Raw genomic sequence first — 17,001 nt, forward strand, 5'->3', positions numbered from 1 at the left:
GAGATTGACGTAAGGATGGACATAGGTACGTCAATAAAGATGTCATACGACTTGCTCGTTAGCACATTCTTTACTAAAGTTCTCTGTGAAATCAAAACAATGGCCGCACGGATTACAGGTTGTCATAGGTTTGATTTGTTATGAGAACGTCGTATGCCTTATCAGGGGCTGGAGGAATGTCGCTTGTCTAATTAGATCTCAAGCGTTATGACCTAATCAGATAACACGTTCCTGTGCCGTAGTGTGACTGCGTCAGATAACGGTATCTGCATCATGGGGGTTTTCTTGCCTCATGGGCTGACTGTTAGTTAACTAGCTAGTAAGTTTAACCAGAATAGGGTCAGGAATAGGGGGATCGAATCAGAACCTATAGAAATACACGACACCCACTCCACGCTAACTATGGTCATATCTACTAATCTATGCATAGTATAACATAGTACAACATACTATAGAGTATAGTGTATACCTTACCACCCCAAAATACATAAATGCATTTCGAAATTTTCAAATATACTGAAAAATTGCAGTCATATATATTGTATGCACTTAAGCTATGAATTAAATGCAAAAGTAAACACGCATTGTTAAGCATTATTGCTTGTTGGTATATGAGAAATACACATGAAATGGCTCTTAATATGGCTATACAGAAAAAAAGTCGAAACCATTTCATCACATAAAATCTATTGCGAACATACCAGCGGGCAGCTAAAGTCTATAAAGTCTATAAAGTATCTAAAATAGAAATCTTAGTTCTCTAGGAATAGTCTCTTACTTTAAGCAGAAAATCAGTGTCCCGGGAAAAAATATATAGAAAAATATTTTAGGGGCTTGCTGAAAAAAGTTGCTGTCCGTGAACTGGATTGTAATTGTTCATGTGACTTTATTTTTAAAGTTGAAGGCCGAATTCAGGGAACGCCGTGTGCGAGTTTACTCAAAAGTCTCTATTTCTGTTCCGGAGAGAACATCATATCATTCAGGCTTTCGAAAAAACTGTCAACAGCTTCATGGGAAAGTTCCTCTAAGTCGGAAATAGGGGTAACCATGCATTCATGCGCATGATTGTCTCCATTGACATTCTGATTTGCATTGCTGACAGAAGGTCGTACCTGTTCGATGCTGCTTTCATCTTGAACTTCACTACTCTTCAATCGCAGTGGTGAAGATTCCAGGAATGCCGTCATCAGAATTGGCAGCCTTTGAGGGCAGCACAGTGCGTGAACCTTGGTAGGAACCAACAGTGTATCTGCATCCACCGGCGCATCCGATTGTAGCGTCAGACAGGTGTCTAACACGCATTCTTCTCCGCATAGCAGACACCTTAGTACAGGTAAAACACACCTTTGCCACATTGGTCGAAATGATAGAAACCAAGTCATGTTTAGGTCTCTAAGCCGGGATAGTCCCAGGATTTTTGATATCCGGTCCCGGTATCCAATGGCTAGGATCGTATCTTCCATTGTCGCGAGAGTTTGATCTGTGACATGGGTTGCCATAACGAAAAATAAGGACTAGGAATAGGATTCCTGCAATTAGTCCTAGGATCAGGGGAAGTCCGCCAAAAATCGAATGGACGAAGTCTGGAAAAATACCCAGTATGGCTTTGAATGGTGTTAATGCCATCGAAAATACTGTCTTAAATACCTTTGAGACCCCAGTGGTATCAGAAATATTTAAGATTTCGCTCAGGATTTCCGCGAAATGTACGGGGGAATTAGTTGATAATAATGTATGTATCTCTGCAGTCGTCCTTGCGACTTGTAGATCATACGTTTCTTTAGATGACGTGAGCCTTGTAGGCGTCTGAAGAAGCACTGTTTTCATTCTGCTTAAAGTGTCTATTCGAATAGAAGTAATTTTCAAACCGGGCCATGCCCTTGCCTCTCTGTCTGGAAAGGAGCTGGGAAACAAAGAACGTCCACAGCACTTGACCTTCGCCGTCGTAGTGACGAGATAAGGAGTCCCGGGCATAAGACTACAGCATCTGCGGTCTACAATAAGAATGTAACTCCCATTATAGAGTCTTTGAAAGAATGGTTCTATTTCAGTTGCAGGTGCGCCTTGCTGGTGACATGAAAGGTTGTATGAATTCCCTTCACAGGCTCCGTGCAAACTAATACCGTTACACAGAAGCGTGCCGCTTAGTGACATAGCACAATTGTTGCCACTAAGAAACACTTTCTGTCCTTTGTTACTGACACATGCATGTGAATAGGGCAGGTTCCATGTTGTTTTAAGGTACCCCTTTCCCAATTTCTCGTACATGCCAGCCTGTATATATTTTTGGCAGTATTGAAACCTGAAGGTTGAGATTGGAATATTTATGATTCCGTGGATTATCCATTCACTGACAGGTCGTTCTGACATTGTCAACGGTAATCTTTCTAGTTTTTCAATGCTCAAGATTGTATAATCAGCACCCTTCTGAGCCATACCGATTTGTCTATCAGTAAGGTTAAAGATTTGGAATAGTGACGTTGTGTTGATTAAACGCCAAGGCACATAGCCTGAACGCAGATTTTGTAACGTCCAGCCAAGCTGTACAATAGAACGCAATTGTGACTGACCATGTTGTAATAACAGTAAGTCTTGCGATAATATATCGATTGCTGAAGACACAATGCTGTCCAATGAAAAAATTCTGGAGGACAGAGTCATTAACCCATTGTCCACTACAGAAAGTGATTTTTCCAAATTAATACGGTCAATTTCCCGTATTCTTTCTGCTGTCTCAATTTGAGTAACCTTCCAGGCCTCATTGTATGCTGCATATACAGAGGCTGCTATGAAACGCTTTTGACGCTGTTTGCGTGGTCCCATTATGAAATCACGCAAGTCAGCACCATCAGTAAGTAAAGTTAGGTGTTGCTTAATTTCAGGCAGTGTGGAAGTTTGTAGCCATTGAAGGCATAATTTGCCCACACTGTAGGTTGTTATTATCCCTGGGTGATGTCTTTGGGGATATCTAGGGTCTGGCCTGTTCATTTTGAAACCCTGTGTTTTATTCAGGAATCTATCTTGACAGTTATTTGTATCTGTGGGCCAGATCAACCATTGTTTCCAATCAGGATGTGTTCTGTTTTGGTTAAGTATATGGTTTATGTCTATTTCTTCATCTGTTTCAGAGTTATTGCTAAACATTGTTGGCTTTGGAATAGACAGGTTATTTAAATCTTTGATTTTGGCTAAGCCAAGACAGGTGGTTTGTTGAACGGTGTCATTTAAAAATATCATTTGTTCTGGGATCATGCAGGCTCTAAACAAAGCTTCTATACCCTGTACTTGCCATTCTTTTGTACCCCAAACACTTTTCAAATCAACATGTTTGTCCCAATAATCAAATCCAAAAGTATTCATTTTTTCAAAGAAAGAATCTGAATATATCAATTTTGTGTTGGTTATCATGGTTTTCATCCCTGTCTTGTTTGACAATTTGTAATAAAATGTTTCAGCATTAGTTATGTTAAAACCTGAAAAATATGAATATTTGCCATACACGGTTCTAGAGCTCCCTTTTGGAGGTGTAGCACAATGTTCCCATTGATTAAAATTTAAAACATTTCTAGGTTGTGCAGATTTATGCAAGAAATGGTTACCATAATGGTTATAGCAGTACATGCTGTCATAATTTGTAGAACCCTGCAAATAATCATGTTTTGTAAATTTAGCAGATATTACTAAGTCAGACATCATATTGTTTATACTTTCAAAGTCCCAATCATCAGCAAATGAGTTTGGTTTTGCAAAGTCACTCAAGGAGATCTTGATTTGGTGTGGATATTTCAGGATCTCGACCGGACCATAAATTTCATAGTCAGTGTTGTCCCAGGCTACCCCACCAGGTATTGGAATTGCTGTGAAGTTGGCTGAAGAAAGTTCTGAAGAAAGTTCTCTTTTCTCGACGTGTGAAGATGTGTGTGGTTTGAGGACCAAGTTGATGTTCTGACTTGCTGTGTCCATTTTAGCATATTTTCCCTCAATGAAGCGTCCCAAGGTAAATACCATGATGAGCCAAAGTATGAGGATAAATGCACCAAAACCCACCCAAAATTCAATCCATGGAGAAACTAGATATGTTTCTTTCAGTTGTTTCAAAAGTTCCTTAGCTTTGTCTTTAAAGGATTTTGATGATGGCTGTGTCTTTTGTTCGCTGAAGCCGTCAGAGGAATCATCGAAGTTGATGAAGTAACCGGATGCAGTTCTGTCAATTGTTCCAATTGGTTCAGGATTTTTGTTTCTCGCATTTTCACTTGGTACTTCTGTATAGATTGGTGTGTCTCTGCTAAATGTCTTTATTTGGGTTTTCAGAGGTCTAAGTTCTATTGCATTGTTGCATAGTCCTTGTTGTTCTTCCGTAGGCGTTTCGAATGTGATGAGCCTCTTTGATAGGACCTCTGTACTGGTAGCAAACCTTGGTGTTCTGCTACTTATTGGGAGTCCACTTGGCCTACTGTTGGTTATCGGCCACATGTTGTGGTTTTACCAGGTCGATAGATACAACTCGGTTCTCCTTTTTTCCAGCAAGTGGCGGTAGTACAACTGATCTTGTCCCGTTGACAGACAATACAGGAACTGCTTTTCTGTAAGAAGGCCCAAATTCCTTCTTTACCGCGATCTTCTCCCTGACTAGATCCCCGACTTTTGGAATCCAGACAGGTCTTGCTGGGACAGGTGGTGATTCTTCAGTGGTCGTTGGCTGTTCTTTCAACTGTATGTTGCTCAGGTCTTTTCTTGTTTTGTTTAAGTCCTGCAAAATAGCCAAACGGTCTTTGACATCAAAGCTTTTTTCTGTTACCACTGAAGTCTGACTATCAAGGTCAGAGATCAACATCCTAGTTCCGAATAATAATTCGTACGGACTGAATCCCTTCAGAGAATTTCTTGGCAAGTTATTAAGACTACGTTGGACACTTATTAGATGTTTGACCCACCCAGCTCCCGAACCTAATACCTTTGCCGTTATAGATTGCTTTATGTCACGGTTTTTTCTTTCAACAATTCCGTTCCCCTCAGGGTGAAATGGACAAGAGTACCGCAATTGCACGCCCATGCTGACCATGGCCTCCTTATAAGCCCGAGAGCTAAAAGCAGGACCATTGTCCGAATGCAGAATGCCAATTGCGTATGTGCCGATAAAGACTCGCAAATCTTTTATAATAGTTCTGGCGTCAGCCGTTCGCTGGGGCCACATCCATATGAATCTCGTGCATGAGTCCACTGCGACCAAGATATATTTATAGTTACCATCCCTTTGTAAGGGACCGCAGTGGTCTAGATAAACACAGGCTAATGGTTTATCCGAGATTAGAAGGGGCGTCTGTGCTGGACGTCTCACAGTTGATACTTTCATTTTTTGACATATTTCACATGCTAGAACATAGTTCCTTGTTTGTCTTCTCATTTGTGGCCACCAGTATCTCTGTTTTAATAATGATACAGTGGCTGAGACGCCAGCATGGGTAGAAGCAAGCCCTTCGTGTGCCGCTATTATCAGTCCTAACCTATGTTCCATGTTTGGAATTGCCCTATCCCCCACTCCAGGGATTCGAGCAAAAGGAACATTGTTTGTATCAGTTATGTATGAGTATTTTACTGGAAAGCCTTTAGGGAGTGGTTCTATCGAATCCTTTTCTGAAGCGCTGACAGCTTGTAATATTTCGCTGTCTATTTTTGTTTTTGACCGGGTGACGGCAGCTACGGAAGCCGTTTGCACAGCTGCCTTCGCGGCCTCATCAGCCAATGAATTCCCTGCAACGTGAACGCCATCACGTTGATGACTCAGTGTATGTATCACGTGAGTCTTTGGTAGTTCTTTTTGTAAAAGAGCTACTTGTTCCCAGAGCATTTTATGCTTGATTGTTCCACCTTTTGCATCCTTGAAACCATTCTGAAGCCAGATCTGCAAGTATTCATTATAAGATTGAACGCAATAATACGAATCGCACACTATGAGCGTGGGGAATTCTCGATCGGTATTTTCAAGCGCCATCTTGAATGCTAGTAATTCAGCTCGCTGAGCTGTACAATCTCCTAGGGATTGTGTTTTAGTGAGGGTTGGTTTAAATTTCCCTTCGTGCCAACGACCTTTAACAATCGCGCACGCAGCACTGTAAGCTTGTTTACCCCCTACTGCGGGTTGTGCTGATCCGTCTGTATATATTATACAGCCGTAGTCATCTAGAGGCAGAATTTCGGTTGGCGGAGGACATTCAAATTCATATTGGAGAAATTCTTGTGTTTTTAAATAAGGATCAAATTCGTACATCACGTCTTTTGCAGCAAGAGAGTTAGCCCATTGTATCCATCTTGGATGGAGCGCTTTAGCATTTGGAATGCTTGCCTTTGTTACCGCCTCTAAGGCTGGTATTGGTGTCACGATTATTATTCGTTTACCTTGTGCCAGGGCTCGTTCTTTTGCTATAGCTGTCTGTGTTGCTGTAAGAATTTTTTCCGTTGGGCTAAATTTCATTTCAGCCTTAGTGTACAAGTGTGATTTGAATGCAATTGGTACCTTTTCTCCCTCATTAGAGGTCAGGTATGTGAATCCGCATTTCCCTGGGATGACTCGGATCACAAGGTTGCGTGTATTATCACGGGTTTCTAATTTTGTTTTAATTAGCATGTCTGTTTGTAAGGATCTCAAAATTTCTGTGTGTGCTTGAGTCCAACTGGATCTTTTAAAGTCTGGTTTAATTAGATCGTAAAGGGGTTTGACCCTTTCTGCGTAATTTGCAATGTAAGTTCTTCCGAAATTTAGGAAGCCTAGAATTGACTGTAGGTTTTTTAGTGTTTTAGGAGCTTGGATTACGGCACATTTCTCTAGGAAATTGTCTGCCAGGCTTTTGCCTTCACTTGATAACTCATATCCTAAGAATAGGACCGTCAGATGGGCAATTCTGGACTTTTTGAAGTTGAATTTGTAACCCTCTGCAGCGAAACCAAGTATTATGGTGTTCACTCTTTTCAAGTGAGTCTCCAAGTCATCATCTGTTAAGTAAATGTCATCGACATAAGATAATGCTTCATCATCATATAGTTGTAGTAATTCTGTTACTCTTGCTGAGAATACCCCCGGGCTGTTCTTGTACCCCTGGGCTAACCGACAGAATTGTTTTTGAGTGCCATTTACTGAAAATGCAGTTAAATATCTGCTCTCTGGTGCTATGTTTTGACAAAAGAATCCGTTGGAGATGTCCAAGGTTGTTTTGTATTTTTTGCGCACTATGTTATTCATTAGTGCAGCACTGTGTGAGTTTTGCACTGCAAAAGTTTTGCAACATGTGTTAAGGTGTCGGTAATCCAAAACTAGACGGTACGAATTGTCTGGTTTGGAGACCGGAAACAAAGGATTGTTCATTTGTGAGGTGCAAGTTTCAATCACCCCTTGGTATTCTAGCTGATCTAGTATTTCATTTACTTGTTTTTTAGCTTCTTGCTTAATTGGGTACTGCCTTTGTGCAGTAGGTTGTGATTTTAACTGGACTTTGTGAGGAGGAGAATCCTCATCCCATCCTACATGATTTTTATATAAAGCAGGTGCTAAGGCCACTGCCCACTTTCTAGCAAGTGTATATTTTTTATGAATCGGTATTTGATTCGAGAAGGCAGGCATAATTACTTCTTCGCCATGAGGGCACTCCCTGACAAACTCCGGTGGCCAGTCTTTTTCAGCTAGAAGGATGTCATAGCCCTTGGATAGGTTATCCCAAAATAGTCCCCTTATTTTCCTAGTCTTATCTCCCTCTATACGTAATGTTATCTCGTATATTTTGTGGGGCTTGCTAACTCTGGTATCTGCAGTTTCCACTTGAAGGTATTCATTCGTGTCCACTGTCTCCAGATGATTCATAAGGACTTTGCGAGCTATGCTCACCTCTGCTGCGCTGTCTAGCATTGTCTGAGCCCATTCTCCGTTTTTCAGTTGTGTCCTCAGTATTCTCGGCATTGTTAACTACCTTGATACTGGCTACCTTCTTTTTTGGAAATTGTGATTTCTTTTTCAGTTGAGCAGGTTCCTTGTCTTTGGACTTGGCGTGCTCTTCTGATCGTCCTCTTCTTTCCGATTTCTGCGAGGAATTCTGAAAAGATTGAGACGGACGTGTATCAATGTCTTGATATCTATCAGGTTTTTTAATATTATCCCTATTTCTAAGGTTATATCTATTCCCAGAGGGTTCACTCTGAGGTGACCTTTGTCTCGGGTTCGGAGATTTCTCTCTTCGCCTAGGAGACCTTCCTCTGGACTGGAATTTCTTTTCTTTAGGATTGGATTGTTTATTTCCATCCCAGTTCTTTTTTGGTGAATTATTATTAAAAAATATTTTTTCTGGACTTGTAGTCAGTTGCGGTTTTACTGGTATTCCACCTAGACTATCTCTGCCTAGTTCTTCATAGGATTTTTCTATGATTCTGGCAATTTCAGCTGGTTGGTCTGCTATATCTGTCTCTTTTAACCTCTGGCGGATCGCCACGTTTGCTGCTTCACCCTTTATGTTGGCTAGTAATATAGCCGAGACCTGCTTGAAGTCTTTCAGTAATTTCATACCAAGAGTTAAAGCAGGTTCTGGACCGTATTCATCTTGAATTTGTTTTAGCACATCTGGTATCACCGAAATGGATGGAACACCGTGCGTTTTTGTATAGATGGAAGCAAAGACTGTACCCCAAGTGTCACAGTCCTCAATGTGTGGTGCGATTCCCATTGGGAGACATATAGTCAGAATCCTGTGTTTTTCTAATGGGGTGGTGTCAGGAAACACCGCCTCTATTTGGGTAATTTTCTGTGCCAACCAGAATGGTATTTGTTCCCGTTTAGCTGGAACTTTACCTAGGCAGGATTGGATGTTCTGTGGTGTGATTTTATTTGTGTTCCCCTGGTGAGGGGTCAGCTGTGGAATTTTAATCGCTGGCTGAATTGTTGAAGTCCGCATTACATACTGAACTAATTGTCTATGAATTTTTAGTAGTTGTTTTAGCTGTATTAATAGCTCTGCTGCAGGCATTCTTTCGATGTCTGGATGTGGTGTGTATCCGGCTAGGACCGGCCACGTTGCTCCTGGTCTTCCTAAAGGACCGAGCCTTGTAATGTGATTGTTATGTATTAGGGCGCCATCAAATAAGAGCAAATGCTCTTGGAATTTGAGTGGTACTTCCACCTCCTCGAAAGGAGTGTACGTTTCAGGAGGTTCCTCTACTTTGTAATAGTGGAAGTACTTTGTTACAGCATTTGCTGCTGGAAAATGTATCCATGTATAGTATACCTCTGTCTGCCGATATTCGTGTGCCTCAATTACGAATATGACTGTGCCACCTCTAGGTGTCAGTCCATTTTCTATAAGTTTTAAGGTTATAGATCTCCTTTTGATGACCGGAATAAGTATTATATCCGCGTCTGCTGCTTGCATGGTAGCATCAGCATCTGCTATTTCAGTAGCTAATCTAATTGCCTCTCTTTCTCCATCGCTGTCTCCCATTTTACTGACAGGATGGTATTATTTTTGTTTGCAGATCAGGTTTCTTTATGGAAACAGAGATTAGGTGCACAATATTTTGGAACTGTTTTATCCTTCAACGTTGACTAGACCAAGAACCATACATAGGAGTTCCCTCCTGCGAGGTTTTGGAGGATATTATAACCTTTCACCCACTCCAGACGTCTTTGGAGTATTTGGGAAAAGGGGTCTGAGTGAGAAAGCACGACTGAGTTACTCTAAATGTCTTACGTTAGTTTTATCGCCCTTTCCAAACGCGTTGGGCGCCATGTAGTGTAGCTCCTATTTTCCCAATAGGCTCTGCGCATTGGAATAGTGCCTACAGCAGTAAAGGCCTAGGCCAGACGTTAACTAGGTCTACTACTGTCGATACTAGACTTAATTTTTGGGTTTGCCAGCTAAGCTCAGAGTTCGCTAGAAACTTTCTCGAATGTTCAAGGAAGGATTAACTCCCCTGATTAGACAAGAAGGGATTTAGTTTCTGACAACCATAGAACATGACAACTTTGCTCTCCCCTAATCAAGAGTCAATCTCGAGAGTCGTGTGAGCACAAGGCAATTATTTTACTCAGTCAGTACGTGCATTCTTAGTCTCATCAGAATGTAGAGAAAAGGAAGAGACGGGCGTGTTCAATAAAAGATGTTATTTATTGATCAGTCTCTTTTCTCGTACAAGAGAAATGGATCGATATTATTGCAATACTTATAGTTAAGTAAAGTGCATACATTAGAAGCAATAGTATAAAATAATACTGTAAAAACATTGATATGGTTTCTGAGCCATATGATGTTTAAAATGATTAAAATATATTTACATACACATATACATTTGACTAAACGTACTCAACTGGTGTTTCTAAATACGCCTACCCCGTGTACCTGACCTAAGTCTAATGCGTGGGCGGGAATAGAAAGTTACAGTTTAGTTTAAGTTTGTTTTTGCCAAGTGAATAACTAAAGAATTCTCTAGGAGGGGTTATTCAGTTCTGTACCTGGAATTTAGGATGAATGAGGAATGGTATCTCTTTCTCTGCTCTCGATATTCCAGGCTGCCTGCGAGGGCTGCCCAGAAGCGCCGGTGCTGGGTCTCTCGGCTTGAGATAGCAGCGCGTCTCTCAGCGCGTCAGGAAGGCGGGGCTGCTGCCTGCGGGGTCTGCTTCTGCTCTCGGCTTCGGCAAGTATGGCTGCTCCGTCTTGTCACCACGCGTGTGTTTGCATAGGGCAAGGTCGGCAATATTTATACCTTAAAGGTGCCGAGATTGACGTAAGGATGGACATAGGTACGTCAATAAAGATGTCATACGACTTGCTCGTTAGCACATTCTTTACTAAAGTTCTCTGTGAAATCAAAACAATGGCCGCACGGATTACAGGTTGTCATAGGTTTGATTTGTTATGAGAACGTCGTATGCCTTATCAGGGGCTGGAGGAATGTCGCTTGTCTAATTAGATCTCAAGCGTTATGACCTAATCAGATAACACGTTCCTGTGCCGTAGTGTGACTGCGTCAGATAACGGTATCTGCATCATGGGGGTTTTCTTGCCTCATGGGCTGACTGTTAGTTAACTAGCTAGTAAGTTTAACCAGAATAGGGTCAGGAATAGGGAGATCGAATCAGAACCTATAGAAATACACGACACCATAACTCTCTAAAAATATACTTCAGGCAACGGGCATCTAGTCATGGAAGGATTTCCACATTTTAGAGCTTTAGACAAGAAGCCACTAAGGTTCCTGATTATGATGCCACAGAAACTGCTCCCAAGCTTGAAAAAATGAACTGGGATTGATGTTTTGCTGTTAAAGTAACAGCAAAATACCACTTAAAGAGATCATAATTGCTATATTGAGAGAAATACCTTTTTCTTTTGGGAGAAGGTCTGTGTACACAAAATCAAATTAATATGAGTTCACTAGAATTTTTTTTTATATAAGATCTATCAATTTTTGCTCAATATATAAACTTACCTTTTGCTGCTTTTATTAGTAAATCACCTATCAGAGAATATATAGAGAAGAATATTATAATCTTGTTTTGAGGCTGTGCAATTGATTTCTACATTGCCTATCACTGAAACTAGACAGATAAAGGAAAACCCAGAAAAGGTTGTATTGGCTATCTGGGAGGGTTTTTTAAAATATTTCAATTACTTTTTGCCAAACAAAATGTCTGAAATGTGATATTCATAAAATATTTCTGTTCATAAAGCCATATATATTTGACACTTTTCAAACAAACCCATCATGTTTACATTAAGTATACCTTTCTAAAATCCCTCAACCATTGGCATGGTATATTGAAGTATATCATATCAGTTGCCTTGCACTATATTGGTTAGAAGTCTGTAAAATAGAAGTAAATTCAATTTCAATGCAGATTATAAAGAGGTTTCTAAGATATGTAATAAACAATATGTGCAGAATTTATAAACCTTACAGCTATTTTTTAAACACCCTACTGTCATTTTCACATTATTTCTTTTGATATGTCTGCTCTGACAGACAACAATAGGTTATGAATTTCAAAGCGGGCATTTCGAAAGATTTTCTAACTGGCGTCAAAGAGCCTTTTTTGTTTTGTGTTGCTGTGCAGAGTAGGCATTGCCTTACTCACTGGATAGAGGACTTCTGTTGTTGTATATAGGAGACATAGTCTAGCTAATAGTCTCTCTATAGAGCAAAATATAGTTCTCCCCCACTCTTCGTTCAATGCAATATCACATACCTTTGTCCTTCTGGAGAGTGTCTGAAATAGGGACAACAAATGTGTTACTTGTGCAGATTTTGTACTCCATTATTCACAATTTCATAGGTAAAAATGCAAGAGTAATTTCACACTTGAATATTACGACAACAATGTTTGAGTGTAATTCCCTGAACTCAAGCTATTCACAAACATTGCGGTATGATGTTAAAAATGATGAGATTGAAAACTTCCCACCACAATGAACATTTGACAGGCAGGGTTAAACAGAACAAATGAATCTGCATTTGGAACATTACAAGACCTAAACAGTGTGCATCATCTCAGGGACTGTGAAAGAAAGTTGTGTATGTGCGCAAAATCAACTTACATGATGCATGCATAAAATTACACCTAGAAACATATTTTGTACAATATTATGAAAGATTGAAATAAGAAAAGAGCTATACATGACATAAATAACACTCACAATGAAATTCTGATACTCAGAAATAGGCCTGGGGGGAGCTCAAGGAGTTCTACTAACAAGAATTCTGTAGAGCGGGCCAAAAACTCAGCGAGATTCTGCGGAATCCAACGTGTGGGCGGAGATGCTCAACAAGCCCATTCATGCTACGTTTTTAACATTTGTATCTCCTAAAGGGGAGTAATTCTGTTACGGACTGAAGAGGCTGGAATCAAAATAACGTCTCTGCAATTAATTTCCTCCCAGACCATGAACTACCACAAACGTAATAGATTACATTAGACGTGTTGCAGTTGGTTAACTCTTCATGTGGGTAATTCTTCCTCTATATTCAAATTTGTCGCCTTCAATTGAATTCACGCACAAGGTACAATTTCCGCATCAGTGATGCCCTTTAATGGGGGGAAGGGACTAATGCTCTGGATAGAGTGCTTTGGTTTCTTCACTTGGGTGTTTGCTCGCATCAGTTTATCTTTAATATTTTTGGGTAATATATATCAAGCAAAATTGCAATTGCAAATCGTGAAATTTGCACAATTTCATTATTTACGATCTCAATATCGTAGTGTGCAATGTAGGGAAGAAAAAACCCACTTGCAAAATCAGGAATCGCAAAATTTGCAATTGCCTATGTGCGCATGCATTTAGAGGATCGCAATTTGCGATTCCCTAAATACCATTCTAGTAGCCATCGCAAATTGTGATATAACTTTAAGGAATCGCAAATAACCACCAACTTCAAGTTGGTGGTAATTTGCAATTCCCTAGAAAAATACACTTTTTTCATTTTTAGGTCTCGCGTGTGTTGCAGGGCAGAGCCCTGCACCGCCTCCACGAGAGATTTTTTAGGAGAGGATTTTCAGAAGAGGGCTTTAAGCCTCGCCCCCTCATTTCCATTGGCCGTCGTCACCGTTTATGCTAAATGGTGGCCTGCCATTGCAAATGAGGGTTTTTGGTTGCCGCCCTTTGGCTTGCGATCGGACTGGGTTCCCTGCTTCACGGCTGTTGTGAAGCACTTTCTTACCTTTAGGGGGCCATGTGTTTAACCCCTCCCACGCTCATGATGAGCTCAGCTCGTCATGAGCACACGAGAACCGTGGCTCATGACGAGCTGAGCTCGTCATGACTGTTAAAACGCTCACACGCGGGGCTAATTCACCTGCTGTGCTGGGCGTTCTAAGGAACTGGCGTGGTCATGATGATCTCAGCTCGTCATGAGCACACGAGAACCGTGGCTCATGACGAGCTGAGCTCGTCATGAGCACTGGGGCGGTGTGCGCGGTCCCCCTCCGCCCAGCGCGGCAAGGGAATGAGTCCCGCAGCCAAGGGGTTAAACACATGGCCCCATAAAGGCAAGAGATCAATGCTTATTTTCTCTCTAGCTGGGTGAGGAAATGGCTCTGATGAACTTTGAACTCCTCAATATAGGGTACATGTACACATCACAAAGGAAAAATACATTGATTCATAGGTCCGAGGAGGATCGAGCCCTCAGTCGGAAGAAGCTCTTCTTTTCAAATATGTGTCTTCCAGGCGCCTGAGCATTGCAGGGACGCGCGGAGGTTCAAGAATCATATGCAGATTGGAGAGGGTTCTTGAGATGGTTCTAGATGGGGTCTGGGCCTCTGGAAGTGGAACACCGATAACTACATCTTCGGCTGAACCCACCAAGCTGTCTTAGGCTCGAGGGACCGGTGAAAACTGGCCGTGCGCACTGGTTTTCGCATAATCACGTGACACAATGAGAGAGTGATATAGGCACGCCTGCCTCGGGGGTCAGTCCGCATTGTGGTGTTGTGGGCTCTAGGCACACTTACTGCTTAAGGAATGACACAGACACCGTGGTTGTGATCACTCAACTGGCCACAAGCACGTGCACCCGGGCCCATTTATTAGCCGGGTCACGTCACTCGTGACGCCGGTGTGGGGTGGGTGTGCCAAGTCCCATAGGGGGAGTGCTTATTAAACCAGTGCCTGTTGAGACACTAGAACGTATCTCGCAGGACACAACACGCATATCAATCCTTATTGTTCGGCACATACGCTCGAACCAGTCGAGCGCCCTGAAGCTGCAGTGCACAGCGCTGTACAAAACCGTCTAAACATAAAGCACTGGATTGTAGATGGTTACAATTGTCCGTCGCCATTACTGGCTTCTCTATGCCTCCCAGAGTGCTTGGAAAAAATACATGAAATACGTAACTGTATCAAACTCTGCTGGAGACGCCCACAGTTTGTGGGTTTAATATCAAAATTCCTTTGCTGCACACATCCAATCTTGCCTCAGGGCTGAAGCCTTGAAATGCTCACTCACAAAATGTCATCAATTTTATGAACGTGGAAATTATGAAAGCCTCGCCTTCTTAATTGGCGCTATAGTCCTGGACATCCATGCGCTGTTTGATGGCGTTGCTAAGGAATAGCAGGAATTGCGCTTATATTTTATTTATTTCCGCGTGAAACAGCCCTGCCAGAATTTTTATCCCGTCTCCCTCGAGATACCCTGAGGAGTGAGCGGAAGGCGCTATAACCCACCGAGCTATCGCTCGATGTATTGCCCGCACCAAAGCGGGATCGAAATTTCTGAGGACGCGGATGCCCAGAAGTGCATTGTTGAACCCCGTCTTCAAGGCGCTGTAGCTTCTCCCCTAGTCTGTGTAGGAATAATATCACAACTACTGGTAACGAGGATGGGATTGGGGAGGAGGACGATACGTTAACTAAGGGCCATGATGGTGAGACCCCAATCACTCGGGAGGATTGCTAGAAAGGAGCCCCACACGCTAGAGGAAGGGTGAGACATTACTAGTGGAAGGAGGGGAGAAGGCTAAGATGGCCGTCACTAGGGAGGATTCTGGTTCCCCATCACTGGGGCGGTGGTAGTGGAGGGTGAGATCTTAGGGAGCAGGATGACACGAGGGAGCAGGGTGAGACACCGCGATCTCTGGCCTTTCAGTAAGAACCGCCATCTCTCTGCTTAAGGTGATAGCATTATCCATTCTACTGGGGTGTGGGGTGTGGAAAAATGAAAAGTGGGTTTCGAAGTACGGTTTGGGGGGGGCAGATGGCGATGCTAAGAGACAATTTGTGATAGGTTGCCCCGTAGGAATAGCGCCAGGATGAGAGGTATGCTGAAATGTAGGGTTAGGTAACGGATGTGGGGTATGGCAGTCTCCCCTTGGGAATAGAAGAAAAAATGAATATCAAAGATATCTGTTACATTTTCCCAAAACAAGATGGTCAGAAATTATCGAAAAAACAAAATATCATGTAGTGGAATATTTACGCCAAGATTAATGGCCGATTATTAATCTCAAACTCATTACAAATTTCAAAAATGCAATGATCCGGCTCTGACTCCCGGACTAACCTTTTCGCATCTATCCCTCTGCAACACCCTGGCATGTATGTCTCACTCTCACAGACATGGCTCGATGAGCGACCTCCCTGTGAGATATGGACCTCATGCACTCCCTCGGGTAAGGGTCTCACTCACATTACACACGGTTCGATGGCCGACATCTCCAGGAGCTATGGACCTTCCGTCATCCTTGGAGGTTGTGGTCTTGCATACCCAGTATCGGATGTCTGACATATGTAGGAGATGTGGATCTCTTGACATCTCTGGGGGTGGATGCACTCACGTACCCAGGTCTGGCTGTCTGACATATGTAGGAGATGTGGATCTCTTGACATCTCTGGGGGTGGGTGCACTCACGTACCCAGGGCTGGGTGTCAGACATATGTAGGAGATGTGGATCTCTTGACATCTCTGGGGGTGGGTGCACTCACGTACCCAGGGCTGGGTGTCAGACATATGTAGGAGATGTGGATCTTTTGACATCTCTGGGTGATGGTGCACTCACGTACCCAGGGCTGGGTGTCAGACATATGTAGGAGATGTGGATCTCTTGACATCTCTGGGGGTGGGTGCACTCATGTACCCAGGGCTGGGTGTCTGACATATGTAGGAGATGTTGATCTCTTGATATCTCTGGGGGTGGGTGCAGTCACGTACCCAGGGCAGGGTGTCTGACATATGTAGGAGATGTGGATCTCTTGACATCTCTGGGGGTGGGTGCACTCACGTACCCAGGGCAGGGTGTCTGACATATGTAGGAGATATGGATCTCATGACATCTCTGGGGGTGGGTGCCCTCACGTACCCAGGGCTGGGTGTCTGACACATGTAGGAGATGTGGATCTCATGACATCTCTGGGTGAGGGTGCACTCACGTATCCAGGGCAGGGTGTCTGACACATGTAGGAGATGTGGATCTCTTGACATCTCTGGGGGTGGGTGCACTCAGGTACCCAGGGCTGGGTGTCTGACATA

The 17,001-nt window shown here is 42.6% G+C and overlaps 1 protein-coding gene across 7 annotated transcripts in view; it reads right to left on the minus strand.

The window, feature by feature from the left end:
• Positions 1 to 17,001, minus strand: part of LOC144754122 (butyrophilin subfamily 3 member A3-like) — a 600,119-nt gene that overhangs the window by 133,984 nt on the left and 449,134 nt on the right. For 5 of the 7 annotated variants that reach the window (XM_078641696.1, XM_078641692.1, XM_078641693.1 and 2 more), the window contains 2 exons: positions 12,221 to 12,241; positions 11,464 to 11,490 (listed from right to left, as the gene is read on the minus strand). In XM_078641696.1, the coding sequence (XP_078497822.1) occupies positions 11,464 to 11,490; positions 12,221 to 12,241 (48 nt within the window). The remainder of the gene's footprint in view (positions 1 to 11,463; positions 11,491 to 12,220; positions 12,242 to 17,001) is intronic. The other 2 variants (XM_078641691.1, XM_078641694.1) reach the window with 2 other exon arrangements.

This window comes from Lissotriton helveticus, chromosome 5_1 (genome assembly GCF_964261635.1).
Source record: "Lissotriton helveticus chromosome 5_1, aLisHel1.1, whole genome shotgun sequence".
Classification (NCBI taxonomy): Eukaryota; Metazoa; Chordata; class Amphibia; order Caudata; family Salamandridae; genus Lissotriton; species Lissotriton helveticus.